At 38.9% G+C, this 21951-nt stretch overlaps 2 protein-coding genes across 5 annotated transcripts in view; both read left to right on the top strand.

Moving 5' to 3' along the window:
- Nucleotides 1–1183: 1183 nt before the first annotated feature.
- On the top strand, nt 1184–3840 carry LOC124149616 (thioredoxin domain-containing protein 9-like). Of its 3 annotated transcripts, none has more exons than XM_046521321.2 (2): nt 1184–1303; nt 2580–3840. In XM_046521321.2, exon 2 carries the CDS (start codon nt 2588–2590, stop codon nt 3242–3244), a length of 657 nt encoding a protein of 218 aa, XP_046377277.2. In that variant the 5' UTR covers nt 1184–1303; nt 2580–2587; the 3' UTR covers nt 3245–3840. The 3 variants fall into 3 exon arrangements, with proteins under 3 accessions (XP_046377277.2, XP_046377276.2, XP_046377279.2); XM_046521320.2 differs by having other exon boundaries at nt 1185–1315; XM_046521323.2 differs by having other exon boundaries at nt 1219–1402.
- Nucleotides 3841–10879: 7039 nt separating this feature from the next.
- LOC124149614 (B-box type zinc finger protein ncl-1-like) overlaps nt 10880–21951 on the top strand; it is a 32084-nt gene continuing 21012 nt past the window's right edge. Inside the window, exon 1 of one of the 2 annotated variants that reach the window (XM_046521318.2) lies at nt 10880–11017. The gene's annotated coding sequence lies outside the window, so the exon portion shown is untranslated. Of the gene's footprint in view, nt 11018–20056; nt 20209–21951 lie in introns of those variants that run through there. The other variant, XM_046521316.2, reaches the window with a different exon arrangement.

Here is a 21951-nt window from a genome sequence, read left to right as displayed (position 1 = left end):
TCCGATCTTAGTTCTCGCTATCGCTAAACAAAGCGGCAGCGAGAACTTAGATATGATTTTAGGGCGGTCGGGTAGCCTAGTGGTTAAAGCGTTCGCTCGTCACGCCGAAGACCCGGGTTCGATTCCCGACATGGGTACAATGTGTGAAGCCCATTTCTGGTGTCCCCCGCCGTGATATTGCTGGAATATTGCTAAAAGCGGCGTAAAGCCATTCTCACTCACTCACTTAGATATGATTTTAATTAGATTGTAGACGATGGTACATAAGGAAACGACAACGTGTCAGGATCCAATAATGTTACATTCGTCACACTGCAGGCAGTGTGTGTTAGATGATATCAGCTCGTGCACATATCTAATTACATGACGTATTCTACTTTATCAGACCACAGTATTTTTATAAATACATTCTTTTTTTCCGATGAACTTAGTGTCCTTTATCATTGTAACATACGTAAATAGTGTAGTAATGTTTTGAATACATTACATCATGTGTGTTGAATTATTACGCATGAATGACAAGATTTTAGCCGTTAGCTGTTGAACGTCTTCAGTATACAAGGAGTTATATTGTCCCATAAATATGCTGTATACTTCTATAAGAGTGTATTATTTGTATTGTATTGTTTGTTGTTTAACGCCGCACTCAGCAATATTCCAGCTATATGACGACGGTCTGTAAATAATGGAGTCTCGACCAGACAATCCAGTTATTACTACAATAGATATACTAGATGTTGTTTTTTTTTAAATTACAGTGTATGTATACAATTTATAGGCTTCCTGAAAGGGAAACGTATCGCTTTGTCGCATTTAATTTCATTCTTTGTCTATAAATTTATAGAATCTATGTTTTTTTTAGTTGTAACTCAAACTCACAACCGTTAAAATACATTGATAAAAACAAGAATGAATACCCTATTGAATTTATTTCGTAATTATGTATTAATTTCAAGGTCTGTTTATTTGGTAAGCTTTTAAAAAAACACATTAATTGCACAATTAGGTTCGAATTATTTTCTATTTCAATTAAACTAATCGGATTACAGGCGATCACAATGTCCATTTGTAACTGTGTTATTATTTGGCCATCATAGCAACTGACAAGGTACAACATGTGCTCGAATATATGCGTTTGCTGTAATGTGAGATTTCATTGGTCCCAGGAAACGCTTAAGCCAATCACAGGTCTTTTTACATCCCTTTTACGGCTGCACTACATACCGGAAGTCTGGAGTGACGACAGTTTTGTATTGAGATTCTAAAGTGAAAAGTTCAAGTTGTAATTAATCGTCGAAACAGTGTGAGTTATCAGGTAAAGCAAGGGAACCTGAAAAACATTTCTTACGAGTGTATAGATAGTCCTGTTTTTCTCAGACTTTTAGACGTTAATCGAAAAGAGGTAAATTTATCGGTCTGACTGAACAGCGAATTACTCACTACTCAAATTTAGTGTTACCATCAACTGATTATTTGGCACATATATAGAGCCATGGAAATGTATTTTGTGTTGTTGTGATATAGGCCTAATTATGTGCCATTATCGCGATTGCTGTGGTAATGGTTGTATTATTTGTCATTCAAGAAAAGCAGTTGTTGATTGTGTGAAATCTTGACATGATTGCATTCACTGTTGTTCACACTATCAACCACATACCTGTCTCAGAACTGGTTTTGTTAACAGGAAACTGTAACCAAGGTGTTTTATTATAATGTTCATTCTAGACTCGAGTGCAACCTTGAGGCCTGCCTGAGTGCCTCAATAATGCCAACCATGCAACATAGAACCTTCTAGAGTTCTGTACATTTCCCCTAAATGTCAGAAGACACAGTTGAATAAGAGATCCGGGGTAAATAGGTCTTCAGCAACCCATGTATGCCTTAAGAAGCGACTATGGATGTCGTAAGAGGTGACTAACGGGATTGGGTGGTCAGACTTGCTGACTTAGTTGATTGCATGCCATTGTATCCCAATTCCGTAGATCGATGCTCATGATGTCAAACACCGGATTGTCTGGTCCAGACTCGATTATTTACAGAATGCCATCATATAGCTGGAATATTGGTGAAGTGTGGCGTTAGTCAACAAACAAACAAAACAAAAAACAAACAGAGTTGAATAGTTCCTCATAAAGACACCCAAATTATATAATAAGCTCATTAAGTTGGATAAAGGCCACAACACAAGGGCTAAAACAGTGTGTTTTTCAAAGATGGCTGACTGCTGTTGATGGATTTGTATTCCAATTCTGCTCTTTCCATCTTTGAAAATAATTTTAGAATGGGAATGACAGTATCAGTTATGGCACTAATACTGCTTATGGAGAAGTAGGGTTGCACTTGAAATAAGAAAATAGATGAAAATAATTTGGGAAAACATTTATGTTTATTAGCCAAGAACTAGTAAATTATGTTATTTTTGTTGATAACATGTCACCAAATGATGTAAGTTTTATAAAAAAAATTATACATTAGATTAGTATGCTTCCAAATGGATATGCTATGTCTTTGTGTCCTATTGTGTAGTTACCCATTTACTATCAAACTGAATCTTGACCATTGCTTTATTCTCATTACAGCTGTGACCATGGCTAACATGCTTGAGAATCAGCTGCTTCAAGCAGCCAAGGTCGTTGAAGGCCAGGTGGATGCTGAGATAGAAAAATTGGAAAAGATGGACGATGACGATTTCGAGGCTTTGAAGAGACGAAGAATGGAAGCCATGAAAAAAGCATCTCAGCAGAAACAGGAATGGCTGGCACAGGGTCATGGTGATTATTCCGAAGTTGCAAATGAGAAGGAATTCTTTGAAGAGTGCAAAAAAAGCAAGAAAGTTGTATGCCATTTTTACAGGGAAAGCACTTTTCGCTGCAAGATCGTGGACAAACATTTCGATATCATAGCTAAGAAGCACTTAGAAACCAAATTCATCAAAATAAACGCTGAAAAATGTCATTTCTTGGTGGAGCGTCTTCGCATAAAGGTTATGCCCACTTTGTGTATTGCCAAGGATGGCAAGACCGTGGACTACATTGTAGGCTTTGGGGATCTGGGTAATACAGACGAATTCCCAACTGAGATGTTGGAATGGAGGCTGGGGTGTGCCGACATCATCAACTACAAGGGCGACCTGATGAACCCACCAACTCTGGATGGCAGCAGCAAGAAGAACATCCTGCATCAAAGCAAGGCGAAGAAGACCATACGTGGTGGGGATAATGACAGCAGTGATGATGACTGGTGAACATCGTCATAGCAACAGGTTGCCATGATACAGACGTTGAAAATGGTGCAGAACTTTGGAGCCTCTGTTCTCTCATTTTGCAGGGCTGAGAGGAAGCAGTTGTAATACCATAATGGCGGGTTGGAGATAACATAAGAGTCATTACCTTCTTTATACGCTGTGATGACCAGGCTATGTTTATGCAACATAATCTGCTGCATGACGAACAACTATATGTAATATAATTCAGGGTTTGAACTTAACACTAGCCTGCTCGCCTGGGGCTAGTACAAATTCCTGTTGACTAGTAAAATTTCCCATTTTCCCTATTGTCTTAACAATACAAGGGCAATTTTAAAATTTACCCGGGCTAGTCAAACGTTCAGGTTAAGTTCTAACTCTGTAGTTCCATCTTGAAAAGGTCATTGGTTTTGGTAGTGTAAAAGTCATAAAATAATTTATTTATTGTAATTAATGTGTTCTGTTTTCAGAAAGACATCTGATAGCTTTGCACATCCACCATGCTATTTTTTGTTGGTGTTGCTTATATTATTTTCTTACTTAACATGCTTAAATACTACATGTAAAATATGAATTAAAATACTTTATCACCATAACCTTTTGACTTCACATTATTCAGTAACACTGGCGTCATTCCTCAATGGTTGGTGGTATTATATTGCTGTAATAAATTAATGGTGTTTTTGTTTCTTGGCGACAAATTTCTCATTATTTTATCTTCATAAATCAAACTTTCTTTTTATACAGTATGCAGCTTTTCTACTTATATATAAGTATGGAGGGTTTTCACCCTAAGGAGGTTCATATTATCATATTACATAGACATACCAATTCCCAGATGACAAGATTAGGTGTCAGTTATGAACAAGTAATCAGTTTGTTGTTGTCTGGTGTAATGTTATCAAAGACAATAAGTTATTATATTATATTTATGTTATTATTATAGGAAGTAGTAACATGCATAAATTTTTTAAATAATGACAACATTGGTGTATAATAATAACTTTATTGATAATTTATAACAATAATGGCTTTAGTCATGGCAACTTCCAAACTTTCGGGAAGTTGTAATCTATCGGGCCGTCATTCAGGCGATGTTTCTGACAGATCACGATCTGAAAAATACTATCATGAAAGTGTATCCCGTGGATAAGCCGACCCCTTTCTACAGAATCTTTTTTCGTGTCCTCAAAATTCGGCTTATATGCGGTCATATACGGTAGTTTAACAGATAAGTCACATTTCTTCTCTCTTCGGTTTATGGATTCTACTGACTGAAACTCAAAAGCTCAGTCATAAGATAAATGAACAACTTAATATTTATTTTTCTTTGCAAGACAGCTCTCTCTTTGATGGATAAGAAAATATACATAACTACAAAAATCCTATAAGAATACAGTGTCCATTATCTTTTTAATTCAGAAAATGATTAAGTGCATTGTATCTGTTCTCTGACCACTGTCAAACTCTTATGAAGAGAAAATAAGCTCAGAAGTCAATAATTATAAACATGTTTATACTCGCAGATACTTAGGTTTTGCACAGTAATAGCATATATCTTTTCTTGCTAAATCTATCAACACAAACAACGTCATGCCAAATGAAATAAGAAAAACTTGAGCTACACAAATATATTTTCAGTAGAGTCAGCAAAAATCTTAAGATGCCACACCCACACACCCAAAGTGTTGTTTGATAGGCATTACTTAGAAGTTGACAGATGACAAAGTGGACACCATTTATGGATAACTTCTTTAATTGCTGTAAAGGCAACATTTCAGTATGGATCCTTATGTCGTTGTCTTGCTTGACACCAGTATGAGGTGGGCGGTCGGGTAGCCTAGTGGTTAAAGCGTTCGCTCGTCATGCTGAAGACCCAGGTACAAATCCCAACATGGGTACAATGTGTGAAGCTCATTTCTGGTGTCCCCCGCCATGATATTGCTGGAATATTGCTAAAAGCAGAGTAAAACCATACTCACTCACCCACCCAACAGTATGAGGATCTATACTGAAACATTGCCTTTACGGTAATCACCGGTAAAGAAGTTGTTATCCATAAATTGTGTCTACTTTGTCACCCAAAGTGTTGCCTAATAGATGAGGTGTTTTGACACTCTTGTAATAGCTCCCCGTGGGGGTTCCTGGTTGGAATTGGTCCCGAGTAGCCTGTGCTGGTCTTTGTTGTGAGGGGGGCACGGGTGGCACGGGTGGCCCAGTTGTCGATTCGCTGTGCAGAGTTGCGTCCCTTGGGCACGCCAGAAACCTATGATTGTGGGTTCGAATCCCGGTTCGCCCAAATTATGTTTCTAGGTTTGTCAGCACCATACCCATGCTCGTAGGTTTCACTGAAGTGGTAAATGTCTGAGACCTGCATCACTTTGGGCTTTCTTCCCACATTAAGCTGACACGCCGCGATATAACTGGAATACTGTTAAAAGCGGCGTTAAACCCAACTCTCTCTCTCTCTCTCTTTGTTGTGAGTTCTGTGACTCAATGGATTGGATGTTCAAGAATGGTGACTTGGTTGATTGTGTGCCATCGTATCCTGACAGCATGTGATCACTTTATCAGTGACTAGTTTGTCTGGTCCAGACTCCAGTATTTCTATACCACTGTTATTTAGCAGGAATAATGTTCAGTGTTGTGTTAACCAAACGTAATGGCTCCAGACATCTAAAGGATGGAATTGCCATGAATATTCAAGCAATATGAGTCCCATTGACCCACATCCGCCATGTGCATACACTTGGTAAATAATTGGAGGAATATGAGCTAATCAGTAAGGCAGATCACAGATCAGCACATTGATATGGTACATGATATGAATAAGATACTGTCACATCATCTGGGAGCCTGCTGGAACTGGTACAACGGTAGTGTCTTGCTAGGTCACAGTAGGTGGAGGCTTCTCATCTCTTGTGCAATAGCAAATCCCACACCTACACCAGCTGGTAGTTACTAGGTTATGACAACCAGCATCAGGTAATTTATATCTTAACATGTTCATACATTGCTTGGGAGTTGTATGCTGAGCTATGTCTGTGAGGTCACATTCATATCTGCCATGGTGTAGCTGACTAGCTGAGCCTGTTCTAGGGTAGAAACATTTATGAATGCTATTGCAAACATCTTTCTTTATGAGGTTGGGGGCGGTCTGGTAGCCTAGTGGTTAAAGCATTCGCTCGCCACGCCGAAGACCCGGGTTCGATTCCCGACATGGGTACAATGTGTGAAGCCCATTTCTGGTGTCCTCCTGCCGTGATATTGCTGGAATATTGCTAAGAGGGGGGTTAAACCAAACTTACTGATGAAAAACTATTCCAAACCATGGTCAGTGTAAGGAGGATTATCATTCCATTTTTTGATGCTGAAAACATCTTGAAAATGTATTTCTTTTTTCATTTTGACGACCTTGGCTTCACATTGAGAAAGGGGCGGTCGGGTAGCCTAGTGGTTAAAGCGTTCGCTCATCACGCCGACGACCCGGGTTCGATTTCCGACATGGGTACAATGTGTGAAACCCATTTCTGTTGTCCCCCGCTGTGATATTGCTGGAATATTGCTAAAAGCGTCGTAAAACCTCACTCACTCACTCACATTGAGAAAAGTGTCTGTAAATGAAGTAATGTAAAAATAGGCCCCAACTTCATTGGAATTTGGGCAAAGAACATGCAACTAGTAACATTGCTGAACTTATATATATGAGAAAAAAATAAGTGAGATTCACTACTGTAATATAGCACATAATCTGTGTTCTGTGATAATTTTGTGAATGTCTTTATATATATATAAGTATATATATTCTTTGTTTTAACCATGCCAAATGAATGTTAAAGATATGAGATGGAAAGTTTTCACATTTTTTCACATTCATAGTCTATGCCGTGGGGGATTCTCTCTAACACTTTGGCTTAAGAATCATCTTGGAATTTTTGCACATGTATTTTTGCATTACTGATATGCAAGTGGTAGAAACTAAGACATGCCTGATTTACCATGATGTTCAGTGGGGTTATATGGGCAGAACACCTCCCTGTTGTCGCGTGAGACCTGATTAGGGTGTGTTTGTTTATTTTTGTTTGTTGTGTATTCCCCAAACACTTGGCAGTATTCCAGTTATTTGATGGCAGTCTGTAAATAATCAAGTCTGGACCAGAAAATCCAGTGATTGATGTCATGAGCATTGATCCTAACTGGCATATGATGACATGTTATCAAAAGAGTCACCGAGTCTGATCGATTTAGTCGCCTCTTTACCACAAGCATAGGTTGATAGGGACGCATATTCTTACCTAGAGTGTGTATCATGGGGTGAAACTTATCATTGTGGATGTTGGGTGGTGTGGGCTGGAGAAGTGTACCTTTGGTCATGTTGGCAGCAAATATTTTGTTAGGTTGCTTAGCAACCATAGGAAGTTAATCAAATAGAATGCCCCGCCTGGTGGTGGTGGTGTGTGTGTGTTGGGGGGGACTGTTAGATTTTAAGACCATTTTAATTACCTAAGAGAGCATGTATTCTGAAAAATTATATTTTTATCTACATTTTATATGAATGCGTGAGAATTTCCCAACCTTGCGTGTGAGGATAAATGATAAATGCGTGAGACTCACGCGAGATGCGTGAGAGTTGACAGGTATGCATTCCTTGAATTTGAAAGTTATGTTTGTTTGCTCTTTCTTGTTTAAAGCCGCACTCATAATATTCCAGGTATAAAACGGTGGTCTGTAAATAATCGAGTCAGGCCCAGACAATCCTGTGATTGACATCATAAGCATCAATCCACGCAATTGGGTTACGATGACATGCATCAACCAAGTCAGTCAGCCTGACCACCTGACCCCGATAGTCGCCTTTCACGACAAGCATGGGTTGCTGACGACCATGAATCTTCGAGAGATGAATTTGAGACTTGGCTCGGAAACAGAACAGTAACTGAAGAGACTGTGTGCAAACATGATTCCATTGCAATGATAACTATATGTATCTGGCATGGAATTCCTTTGATGAAGAATTATAGAGAGCCTTTACATCATTGACTTAAAGGCTGGTGGGGTAGTCCAGTGGTTAAAGCATCGCTGGTCACACTGAAGACCAGGTTTGATTCCCCACATGGGTACAATGTGTGAAACCCATTTCTTGAGTCCCTGGCCTTGATATTAATGGAATATTGCTAACAGTGGCATAAAACAATACTCACTCACTCAAAATAAAAGGCTGCAAATCAAATTTAATAATATGAACAAACATATAACTTCTGAGACTTGGTTGAGTAAATGTTGTTTAGGGCAACAGTCTGCAATATTCAAGCTGTGTCCAAGGAACTTGTAAATAACCATATCTCGACTAATGGCCCAGATTTTATTCCCAACATGGGTACAATGTGTGAAGCCAATTTCTGGTGTCCCCCACCTTGATATTACTTGAATATTGCTAACAGCTGGTAAAATCAAGCTCATCAAATACTGGGGACCTGTTCTGACCAAGAATCAGGCTGTCGATTATTCAGGGTTCCAAGTGAAATAACCTGCTTTTAAATGTTCTCAACTAGTTTTAATTCGAATCTGTGATTTTCTAGTTATTGTACTGTTCATGGATGACAGGTTTTTAGTCTAAATATATGTATTACTAGTACATAACTTTTCGTCATGATATGGTTGAATTTTGCCGATGTGAGGTTAAATATTAACTCACTCACTCCAAATGAAATGGATGATGGTATACATACATTGATTTGTGGCAAGCAAACAGGTTCTTGAATCCCAACGCTGTATCTCAAATCAGGTGACATCTTGCTTTTAACAGGTGTCTCGCCCAGATGGCTTCTGTGCAGGGGGTCTGTGTGTTTCCATGGCAATATACCACATCAGTAGGCATCAGGGAATAAATCTCACAGGAGGCCAATGTGATCAAGGGAAGAAAAGGTTCGCATGTATGCACATCCATATAAGGGCTGGTCAGGTAGCCTAGTGACGTTCTGTTGTCAGACAGATTTCTGGGTTCGACTCCCCATCTGGGTACAATGCATGAAGCCAATTCTTTGTGTCTCCTCTGTGAAATGGCTTGAACTTTGCTAAACGCAGCTTAAAACCCACCTCACTCATGCTTGTTGTAAGAGGCGGCTAAAGGGATCGGGTGGTCAGGCTCGCTGACTTGGTTGATGCATGTCATCGTGTCCCAATTGCGTGGAACGATGCTCATGATTTCAATCACTGGGTCCAGACTCTATTATTTATACAGACTGCCGTCATATAGCTGGACTATTGCTGAGTGCAGCGTTAAACACGAAACAAACTGTAATAAGATTACGCAAAACATGGTGGTTGTCAAATGCTTATATTGACACCAGGATTTTTGAGGTGGGAGTGTTGCACAGAACAGTCTAGTATGTATGCATGGCTTACAAGGCCACACCTACGTATTAGAGTAGGTTGGCCTGGCAGGTAAGTACTGCTCCTGATCCCAGTGTCACTTTATTAGTATTACTTTGCAATGTGTGTGCAGACAATTAAATGAGAATGTGGACGGAATGAGTTGTGAAGTTGCTATGTGAGTGAATTTAGTTAAACACTGTGTTGAACAGTATTTCAGGTTATATCAACTGATGTGGGAGAAAAAAGCCCGAAATGATGCAGGACTAGACGTTTACTTTGGCGAAACCCACGAACACCAACATTGGGCTGACAAACCTAGAAATATAATCAGGGCGAACCGGGATTCGGCTGGGCACAGATGCCATTAGGACATATGTAGCATTATAATCTTTGAAAACTGTCTCTAGGACATGAATGAAATCAGTCAATGTCTAATAAGATAACCCGATCTGAAACCCAGCGGTGGTCAAGGAGAATAGTCTTCACGCCCATCCACGAAAGATGCGAACCCAGATATTTGATATGACGAGAGAAAACTTTAACTACTAGGCTACCCCCTTGTCCTCATTGCAACATTATCACAGGGTATTCCGAGTCCCCAGTACACCATGCTCGTATAAATCGACAATAATAATGCAATAAGTTTGGGTAGTGCCGTTGGAATCCTCGATTAGACATTGTATAATATCTATATTCTGCAATGAGAAATACACTGGACCCACATTCGCCATCATAGCTTTGTTTTAGATGTGACGTCACCATCTTCCCGTCTCCACATATCAGTTACCTTTCTCTTTTTTTGTAGTTCTTTCATTATTTCTCTCGTCCCTGGGGTTGATTTATGGGGCGCGTATTTCACCGTTTTTTCGAATTCAAACCAACCTGTCAGAATTACGGGTAAGGGTATAGGCCCCTAGCAACCCATGCTTGTCGTTAGGGGCTACTAACGGGATCGGGTGGCCACTGGCCCTGGCTAGGTGACTTGGTTGATTGCATGTCATCGTATCCCGATCGATGCGCATAATATCGATCACTGGAGTGTCTGACTCAATTATTGACTGACCGCCGTCATATAGCTGGAATATTGCCCAGTGTGGCGTTAAAAGGCACACACAAAGTCTGTGCAAGTCTCTTATATATATGTAGCTGGCATAGTAGTGACTGTGACGGATTGATTCACTCACACATTCACTCACTCACTTTTGAAACTAAGTACCGCATTATGCCATGACGGCGGAAAGAATGAAGTTAGGCGAATGACGTCACAATGTGCACATCGCAGAAACGTCATCGAATGTGACGTCACGCCATATCATGCGTTACAAAGTGACGGCATTACGAAATTTGACGTTTGACTGAATTGACGTTTTTTTCTATCATATCATCTGATATCTTCACGTAAGTGTTCAGTTCTGGTTTTACAAGTTTATGGTCGAATCAGTAATGTGACTGTTACATGTGCATGAACTCATGAATTCGTTTGAGGCAACAACACATGTTTTTATCTCCCGCATTTGTATATTGAATCGTTCGTGACCAACTCGTCCCATTCCGAGACAAGCCGAATGTAGAGGCTTGTTGTAGGTTACGGAAACACACGAGTGGTGACGAATGTATATTAAATGTCTGTACAAGAATTTGACCCCAACGGACCGATATAGTTTTGATGAGTGCAATCAAGCAGAAAAAGCAGAAGGCCTACTAAATCTTTCTAAGTGTATGACCATCAGGCCCCGAGGTTATGTATGTACGTAGAATATTTTAGGACGTATTTGTTCACACCTGCTTCAGATTGATTTTATTAGACATGAGACCAGAATACTTCATAATATATACACATTATTGGCAATAAATACGTCAACGTGTCACAATATAGACCTAGGATTTATGATTTCTGTTATGTAGACCTCAGTGCAGCGAAAACAGTTGCATTTCCGAGCCAAATTTCAATATGATTTGAGATATTATTTGTATCCACCTTTATCAATTCTATATGTCACTTAACATAAAAGAAATGCGGCAGAATAACGAACTGATGTCTTGAATATTCTCCGCTGTGATTCTGCACCGAGCACAAAATGTAACGTTGCCTCTATGCCATGTCTTGGTGTCAAGGTTGCAACAGTGTTCACAGAACAATGATCAACAAGTAGCAATGTAAAGTATGCATCGTGTGGCCAAATACCGTAAGTCTGTGAATAAACGCCGGCCTACACGTTACTTGCACCACACTGACAAGAGTGAAAATCGTGATTCCGAAACTGTTTGAGGTACAGAGAGAAACCGAGAGAGTGCGAGTGAGAGAAAAAAACAACATGATGTGAAAATCCACTTCTGATAATTAAAATAAACGCCTGCTTTGAATAGAGGCCGGGTCTAATATGACTAAACACCGGGCGTTTATTCAAGGACTTACGGTACTGATTATTGCCGCGAGAAGCCAAGTTGTGCACAAGAATTCGTAGTTGACACAAATCATATGAATAGTTGAATACCTCCATGTCTAATATCCTTTGGCCTTAAAGATACATGGGTCATGATATGTAGAATATTATTTGAGCTTCGAACTGTTAGGAATGGAGACTTATTTTGCTACACCAAAACCCTGAGCAGAACGCATGGGACATTTATGCCCAACAAGTGGTGGTTTCTAAATTCTCGTAGGACCTTAACCATAATTCAACACAATTATAATGTTTATTTGTTATTTAACGCCACACCCAGCATAATTCCAGCTATATGACAGCGGTCTGTAAATAATCGAGTCTGGACCAGACGACCAAGTGATTGATACCATGAGCATCGATCCACGCAATTGCGATACGATGGCATGCATCAGCGAGCCTGACCATCCGATCCCGTTAGTCGCCTTGTACGGCAAGCATGGGTTGCTGAAGACATATTCTACGGGATCTTCACGGGGTCACAATTATTATGAAAGTTATCAGATATGTTCATATGAATGAGAACTGGACTTCATTAATTTCAACACTAAATGTATTGCTATATGTTAAATGTGTCGAAACGCCAGAACTTGTTTAGGTTTTCAGGAAACATTATTTTAATATTTGAACATACATAAGTTTGGAATGCTGATTTTGTTAAGCGATATACATATATATGAATATGTATTTAATATTTTTTATTACGTGTTTGAATCATTATATCTATCGTGTAGTTGTCCGATTTTCGATCACGAACGTTGATAATACATAATTTCGTTTATCCGACATACTCGTTAATCCGACATAATCATATGCAACCAGCGATGTTGGATTAACGGGACTTGACGGAACAAACATGGTGAAAAATGCTGTCAAATCATGCTGGGTCACGGATTTACTCGATCATAGTTAGATTTTCTCTTGAAGTAGAATAATCAGCCTTAACCCTCATTTTGGCCATCGTTGTGTACTTGAACATGCCAAATGTAAACAAATTGCAATAATTATGAGAACTAAAATGACTAGTTGTCAACAATTTGAAGATGTCTGATAATATTCAGTTCACATCATTATTGCAATGATTCCATCACTTTAAAATTTGACAGAACCAGTGGACCAAACGGGGCCCGCCCTACTAGTCTTTGACTGAATGGTCTCTAATGTGAAATAAGTTGACATGTGCAATTACTGGTCTTACAAAATGTCCCTCGTCCATGAGGGTAATTTAATGGGACGAGTATTTCTCCGTAGTTCCGCACTCAACTGCCCAACCCATGATGCCTGGTAAGAATATAATATAGGCCCTCACAACCGATGATTAACGCTATTACCATCATCGGTTTAATCATGATAGAATGGAGATATAATCCTACACTGGATACGGGGATGAAATTCTACATGCAGTTTATGTCTCTGTAATGTTGCCTGGTCTGATGCTGTGTATAATATTACATATTTCAAACATGCAGCCACAGTTAATTAAATATTGTACATGCTGCGCTTGGTTTCTCTTTTACACGTGACGAGCATAACCAAAATAACTTGCTGTGAATTTTTACTCGTTTATACAATCATAGTAACCTTCGCTGAGAGATTAATACCATTTCACGTACAGTAAACTACGGTTATAACGAACTAAAAGGGACGGCTATTTTTAGTTCGTTATAACCGTAGTTCGTTATAAGCATATATACAGCATAACTACAGCAAATAGTCGGGACTAAAAAGTAAGTTCGTTATATCCGTCAGTGCGTTATAAGCATGTTCGTTATAACCGTAGTTTACTGTAATTCATTATGTTGTCTGTAGCACGTGTATGTTACATACAGTAGTAGTCAGCACAACAGCTGATAAAAAAACAATACACATTTATTTGCTGTTCTTTCACTTCTGTGCATGAACATGTGCATCTGCATGTGCACTACGCATGTAGCTCTGCCAAATATTTTGAACAGGTGATGTGCACAATGTCATGTGCACCTCCAAGGACAGAAAAAATGTACATTTCTAAAGCGTGAGTAATTGAGATGCTGCTACGTCATTTGACAGTTTGTTGTCTTACGCCGCACTCGCCAATATGCCAGCTGTATGACGACCTGTAAATAATCGAGTCTCGTCCAGACGTGCTCGCGTCCGATTTCAAAAGGCTGGATGACCCTTGCGAACCCGTGTAGACCCACGTATAACCCAAATTATCTTTGATTTAAACATATTTTATTGACACGTCAATCTGGATTGGGAAAAATCCACATCTTGCTTACTGGATCCTCATCAGAAATACATCTCATAATAACAACAACAAAAACAACAACAATAAACAACAATAATCATTATCATCATCATAAACATGTACAATAGTAAATATATTTGGTAATGTAGCATAAAATCACCAGAAAATATGTAATGAATAAAATCGATCATATCATCAAACTAATGGAATCTTTAGCTTGCAATGATATATTAATGAAAAAAATAAATCCATTTACACTTTTAGAATAGTTAACATTACAAATTGGTTGACCAATGTTAGCGCATGTCTGAGCTACGTCCTTGTTCGGTTGACCAAAGTTGCCCATAGCTACTGACCCCCTGGGGTGCGATACTCCAGTTAGCAACCCCTAAGACTGAAGTGACGTCATCGTTAAAGCTACTTGGTTTCATTTATTGATTCAGTCATGAATAAACGCAGTATTATATTTAACTAGATATTGACAATATATATAATATATATAGAATAGGTCTTCAGCAACCCATACTTGCCGTAAAAGGCGACTATGCTTGTCGTAAAAGGCGACTAACGGGATCGGGTGGTCAGACTCGCTGACTTGGTTGATGCATGTCATCGATCCCCATTGCGTGGATCGATGCTCATGATGTCAATCACTGGATTGTCTGATCCAGACTCGATTATGTTACAGACAAACGACCATATGGGCTCCGTATGTTATATGCGGAAACATTGATCATAATTTTGCATCCCTGTTTGATGTTCTACGATTATTTTGAACTTTCTTGTCTTTTTAATTCACTTATTGGTACAAACCACAGTAAAGAGGATATTGGTCGACAATAGTGTTGTCTGTCTGCCTGCCTTGCATAAAACTTGAATATATTTTACTGCGCTTGTTTGTGAATTATTAATAATAGACAGTGTAACATTTATTATGCTTAACAATCCTAATTTGAACAGGCAAGGGATCAGTTAATGTGAAAAGAGTAATTCAGTTTAATATTGATATCACACATTTGATTATAAGATATCATAAAATGAATTATTGATATCACAAAATCGAATTTGCGATATCAATAATACCTCTGAATTTAAGATATCACAAATTCGATTGTCTGTATCATAAGATATTTTTTAGATATCACAAAAAGCATTTTTGATATCATAATCCATTTATTGATATCTACAAATCGAGGTTTTGATAGCAATACATATTTTGTCAATAATTATTTCATGCCGCCATAAAATCGATTTTTTTATATCAGTAATTCATTTTGTGATGTCATTTAATGAAATATTGATATCATAACATAAGGAGTGAATAGTAAAACGGCGTCACATACTTACTGACCTTTCATCATATCTGCTATAGCACATGGGTGTAGAACTTCTAATGTCGACTATTCTTTCAACAAGCATATGGGAACCATACTGGGGACCATTATAGGGACCATTCTCGGGGCCACACTGGGGACCATTCTAGGGACCATACTGGGGACCATTCTAGGGACCATACTGGGGACCATACTGGGGACCATTCTGGGGACCATTCTAGGGACGATACTGGGGACCATTCTAGGGACCATTCTGGGGACCATTCTGGGGACCATTCTAGGGACCATACTGGGGACCATTCTAGGGACCATTCTGGGGACCATACTGGAGACCATTCTAGGGACCATTCTAGGGACCATACTGGGGACCATTCTAGGGACCATTCTGGGGACCACACTGGGGACCATTCTAGGGACCATTCTGGGGACCATACTGGGGACCATACTGGGGACTAATTCTAACCTTGAGATGTCATTTGTACAATAATTGGTGCATACCTTTAAGGGCGTGTTGACAATTTGCCGATAATATGGGTATAATTTTCTATGCACTATTTGCGCAGGCTGTCATCATGCATCAGAAAATAATTACTCTGTGAAGTATACATATTATTAAGTCCATTTACGTGTCTGAAGTCGTGCATCGTCGAATGTTAACAGTAGAGGAAATCAGTCACTGGATCTAATAGATATATAATGATGTCTTTTGGAACTTCAGCCTTAAATTATCTACTAAAATATCTACATCATCTTCAGACTACTTCTTAAGCAGAAGTATACTGAACCGCAAAACATCAACCATGGTGATCACTTTGCCAAGTTTCATCTTTTTAATATGTCTCAAAGTATGTTTACAGTGGTAGGACAAATACGGTTTCTCATATATCCGTGGTGACGTTTCTTTTGCGGTTCAGTATATGTTGTTTTTTTTCAAAATTAAATAAGTCAATGAACAGAGGCGGATCCGGAGGGGTGTTCCCCCCCCCCCCCCCCCCCTTCTCTGTTTTACATCTGTTGACATTTTGTATTGGGATGTCCTACCATGATAACATGTTGATTTAGTTGGTAAAGTAACATTATTAATAAGTGTTTACATATAGTGTTTGTGATTATTTGGGTAGGCTTGTGGGTTGGATCTCCGCTCTTGAAGTTACAAATGACCCAAGTGGTCAACCCCAAATTTTTAAATCCTGGATCCGTGTGTCTGTTTAATGGATTAACTTATATCTAAATACTATTATTGAATTGAATTGAATTGAATTTAATGCCTTTTTATATTGGACGGTTTAAGTTATCTTATATCTTATACTACTGAATAGTATTGTTGATTTGGTGTTATACAAATGTGAGATGAATGAAATGACTTTTTAAAACTGACATAAAAGGAGTTCTTTATTAGCCAATCATATTAATGTGTCAAAACTGCCACTCAAAACTACTACTACTACTACTACTACTACTACTACTACTACTACTAAAGACCCGTGAAGATCCGGGGTAGAATAGGTCTTCAGCAACCCATGCTTGTCGTAAAAGGCGACTGTGTCGTATAAGAGGAGACTAACGGGCGGGTGGTCAGGCTCGCTGAGTTACTTGATGCGTGTCATTGTATCCCATTTGCGTGGATCGATGCTCATGATGTCAATGACTGGATTGTCTGGTCCAGAATCGATTAATTACAGAACGCCGTCATATAGCTGGGATATTGCTGAGTGCGGCGTTAAACAACAAACAAACTACTACTTAAACGCATAAATCACTTTTTATGAACAAACCTATTTTATCATCACAAATAATGAAAGGTTCAGTCAGAAGTAACATACATATACATGTCCGTCTCCCTAATTATATTCTTCCAATTTGAACACAAATCAGAGGTGGGTATGTGCATAATTAATATTTGATACCTGATACATAGTACACCTTCCAGTATACGTATATATTTTAATTCATCATAAGGGGCGGTCGGGTAGCCTTGTGGTTACAGCGTTCGCTCGTCACATCGAAGACCCGGGTTCGATTCCCGACATGGGTACAATGCGTGAAGCCCATTTCTGGTGTCCCCCGCCGTGATATTGCTAAAAGCGGCGTAAAACCATACTCACTCACACTCACTAATTCATCATAAGCCTATATGACATACCTATTTTCGATTTTAGACACGAAATACTTGTCACGTTGTATTCACAGGGTGGGGTGTGGAAGCTATATATTTATATTATGGCATGAATATAACTCAATCGGCGTAAAACCTTACACAACACACGTATTTACTTTCGAAACATTGACATTTATACGCATGTCTTGATCAAGGCCCACTTGCACAAAGCGATCTAAGCGCTTTGATTATCGTAAGTCTAGGTTAGAGTACGGTGTTACGATCAACGTGGCAATAAGATCGCTTGGGCCTGGAGAGTTTAGCGGTAAAACGGTGTGGAAGTGAATGTTATAACGAGGTTATACTGTTCAGATTCTTCGGGAAAGCTCGATGGATCCCGGAAATATACATCTTGTCTGAAGAGGTTAATCTTGCCTGGCCTAGCCTGAAGCTGTCTCCATCTTCTTTCAAAATATGGAATTAATGCCTAACATCAAACAGATAAATAACACATAATTTGAAACAATATTTCTAAAACATTTTAATGCATTCTGAACATGCAATGACAAACACCTAGTATTTGTTGTCTTGTTAATTTATTTTGTAATCAGGGACTGCTTCAAGTCTAAGTGGAAGCCATGTGCGCTCACTTTGCGTTATGTCCCCTGGCATTTGACGGGTAGGAACTACCAGTGACAAATATGGCGGCAGTACAAGCCAATAAATCATGTAATTGTATGGGCGCCTGGTTACCAGTGTGACGGTTAGTATGAAACTATTCAACTCTGTAAAGAGGACGTTTGTAGCCGCCAGAGTGTTCTCACAATCAAATCCATAACAGCAGCCAGGACATTTAGAATGTAACGGAAATGAATAAATGGGCCATTGGATTTTGGAATAAACTAGATTTGTATTTCATTTTTTATACACCTGCAGTGAGTGTAAATTCAGAGAGACGGGCCCGGAGATGGGTGTGGGGAGAGATGGTGGGTCCCATCTTCAAATATTTTCTTCAGTTACAGGACTTTGTAGGGGGCACATTTTGAATTTTTAACTTTAGTAAAATTGGGGGTTCATTTGACAATATGTTGAAATTGAGGGGTTCACATTTAGGAAATTGGCGTGATATTCTAATTGTTATTTACAAAGGGGTTTGTTGAGTGAAAAACGCCTGAGTAAGTCGAACCCCATGAAACCCCTTGCTCCCTATATTACTGAAATGGTAGAAGGTATATTAAGAGCCTCAAATTTTCTAGTTCGTATATGACGTGTTGGTGAAATTAAGTCTCATCGTAATGTTTGTCGTTTTAAATTAATATCAAGTGGACATATACTATTATCAAACTACATTTCGAAATACGTAAACACATTTAGTACTAAATATGATATCAACTGCCCGTGTTGCATAAAATATAAGTCACAGAGCTCCAGATAAGCTGCGTATCTGCGTGAAATACGCATCAGAAATGCAGAAATACGCAGTAAAATAATATCCAAGCGTACAGATACGCTACAAAAATAAAACTTGTGCGTATCATCAAAATATTGTGAAGTAACCCAGTGTATTCGATTAGCAGATCAGCAACTTATTTTGAAATTATAAACGGGCAACCGTCAACCTTGCCAAACTCCACGATGACACTTACATCATGATCATTTGCCATCACACTTTCTTGTGGAAGTATCGTGGTATTTTTGAGTCCTATAAAGCTCTCGAACCCACACGACACCAGTTTGCAGGGACTAGATGAATAGTGTTTTTAAATATTTAACTTAAATACCCACATGTGTAAAAACTAGTGGGTAACAGAAATTTGAATACCCGGATAGAATTACTGATACCCAATGATTTTAAAATGCATGGGAAATAAAAAATACCCACAACACCAAAAGCTTATCTGGAGCTCCGAGTCATTAATTAAGAAATAGCTAGCCATTTAAGCAGGACAGTGGGTTGTCAGAAACAAATATCAGCGCTGGCATTGTTATTCATATTGTACAGAAGTAATTGTATAATGATAATATGGATATTCAAGAATATACGACCACGGACCTAAAAATAATCTGGTACGTGACACGAAATATGCATGCATTGCAACTGTTTGGGGGCAATATAAGATTGTGGAAATTAAAGAAGACGTGTTTTAGCATTGCTCTTCGTCCCATTTTCATCTAGTATTGTAAAAGTGTTGAAAACAGAAGATGTAGTGATAACAACTGGTAATTTGAATGTTTTCCCGAGTTCTGCAATTATTTCCCACGTGTGGAACTTCTGTTATTTTGTCAACCACCTGTTCCACGTGATCGACCGCATTTACTCTTCCCGCCGCGAAGGCACTAGTGCGCATGTGCATTGAAAATTTCATCGATCCAAAGATGGCGGGAAGTAGATCAGTGTCCTGGTGGACGTGCTTCTATTTTCCTTAATGTGTTGCCTAAACATCGCAAGTAACAGTAACGAAACATCCCTTCATGCATTCCAGGTAGGTCATTCTCCTGCACGCACCATCAATAACCTTGCTTGGACAGGAACCTGGGTAGATTTCTTCCAAATTCCGTAGTCGACTGTGGGCTAATGAATCCCACGAACAACGAGACAGAACGTGACCTCAGAATGTAGGTCTTGGAAATGTTTCACGTCTGCCTGCGGCGATTTTCTCGTGTCCACCAAGGCTTGTAAATGGACCGTGCATCTGCGATTTAACTGAAAGTTTATATACGTATGTTTATTTATATATGTTGCATGCAACAAGTGTTGATATCTCGTGGGCGGTTTCGTCGCACATGCGCGCGCAAGTGATGGAATTTTGCGATTTTATTTAGATGATATTGCAAATTGTATTTTCATGACTTTTGTAATCGATTGAGTGAATAATGTATGAAGAAACACTGACGTGTCGCCATGGCGTAAATAATAAACACTAATTTGCATAGCACTTGTGCCTAGGCTTTCTTTCGTGCCCCGTGCACTCGCAGGAAATTACACTGGGCAGAACGGAAACAACCTGTTTAGCGAAATACTAAAAATCAGGAAGTAGAAATGGGTCCGTTTTGTTTACATTATCATTATTATGCATTATACGTATTTACACTTCTTTACCATAATGACTATTATGTTTGTTTAGAGGCCATATGGTAGCTAAATGATGAAAATTATGTGAAATGAAAGGGTTACCATTGCCCAGGTTCAAGGTCTTTTGAGGTCGACATTCTATTTATGGAACCTTATTTATATATATACGAATTTGGTAGGCCTAGTTTGTTGACGTGGTGATGGAATGAGTAAGTCCGCCCCCTTTAGTGTATTGTTCTGTGGAGTGGACCCACACCAGTGTGTGCACAATATGTACATACCACAGACGTAATGCGAACCAGCTGACTTCAGTTTTGCACTGGCAGGAATCAATGAGCAAAGTAGGTCACAGCTTGGTTACAGATTGTGTAGCAACAACCAGTGTCGTGGTGGTATACATTGCTATCAGACATAGGTAATTAATTCACTTTTCATATTTTGTTCCCATTTGTCAACATCATCAATATGATAATTATGATTGTTCTGTTGTGGATTATTTTGAGAGATAACACTAGGTTGCTCTGTGGCATGTATTTTGTATTTGTTAGATCATATTTATCATGGTGGATACTTTTATAACAATTCATAGCACTTGTTATGTGAATATGATAAGTTGCATGATAATATTATGTTTTCATGAAATCTCATAATATCGTATGAGTGAGAAATGCAAACGTTTAGGCTACGCAAATAGTGCTGGTTACATCATAGCAACAATTTAGTGAAATAATTCAACAATATGTATAGAAAGACAGAATGGACTTTTCATAGAACATTATTTCTCCCATTATTGATGGTTGTGGCACCAGCCAAACTACAAGGACTGGAACCATTGTGACTTGGCAGAAAATCCTGCCCTGAAAAAAAAGTTATATACTCTTGACATTTTTCAGTGTTACATTTTTCTTCTAAGTTTATCCAAATGAATGAAGATGGACTAATATTTCTGTTGACCATTACCAATGCAGGAATTATATATTCTATTCTTTGTTCTTACTGTGATAGTTCCTGCGCATGTATCTTTGAACCAAGCATGCAGCCTTAGCAATTGACCTTTTTTGAGGCTAGTCCAGGGGACTAGTCACAGTTACGAGTAGTGTAGACTTTTTTTTCAGCGGTCGTCTGTGTTTATTGCTGGTCTGGCTTGAATGAG

The sequence above is a fragment of the Haliotis rufescens genome, unplaced genomic scaffold, assembly GCF_023055435.1.
Source record: "Haliotis rufescens isolate VD_foot unplaced genomic scaffold, xgHalRufe1.0.p SCAF_7, whole genome shotgun sequence".
Taxonomy (NCBI): Eukaryota; Metazoa; Mollusca; class Gastropoda; order Lepetellida; family Haliotidae; genus Haliotis; species Haliotis rufescens.
The sequence above is the reverse complement of the archived record's forward strand: the minus strand, read 5'-3'. Positions and strand labels throughout refer to the sequence as shown.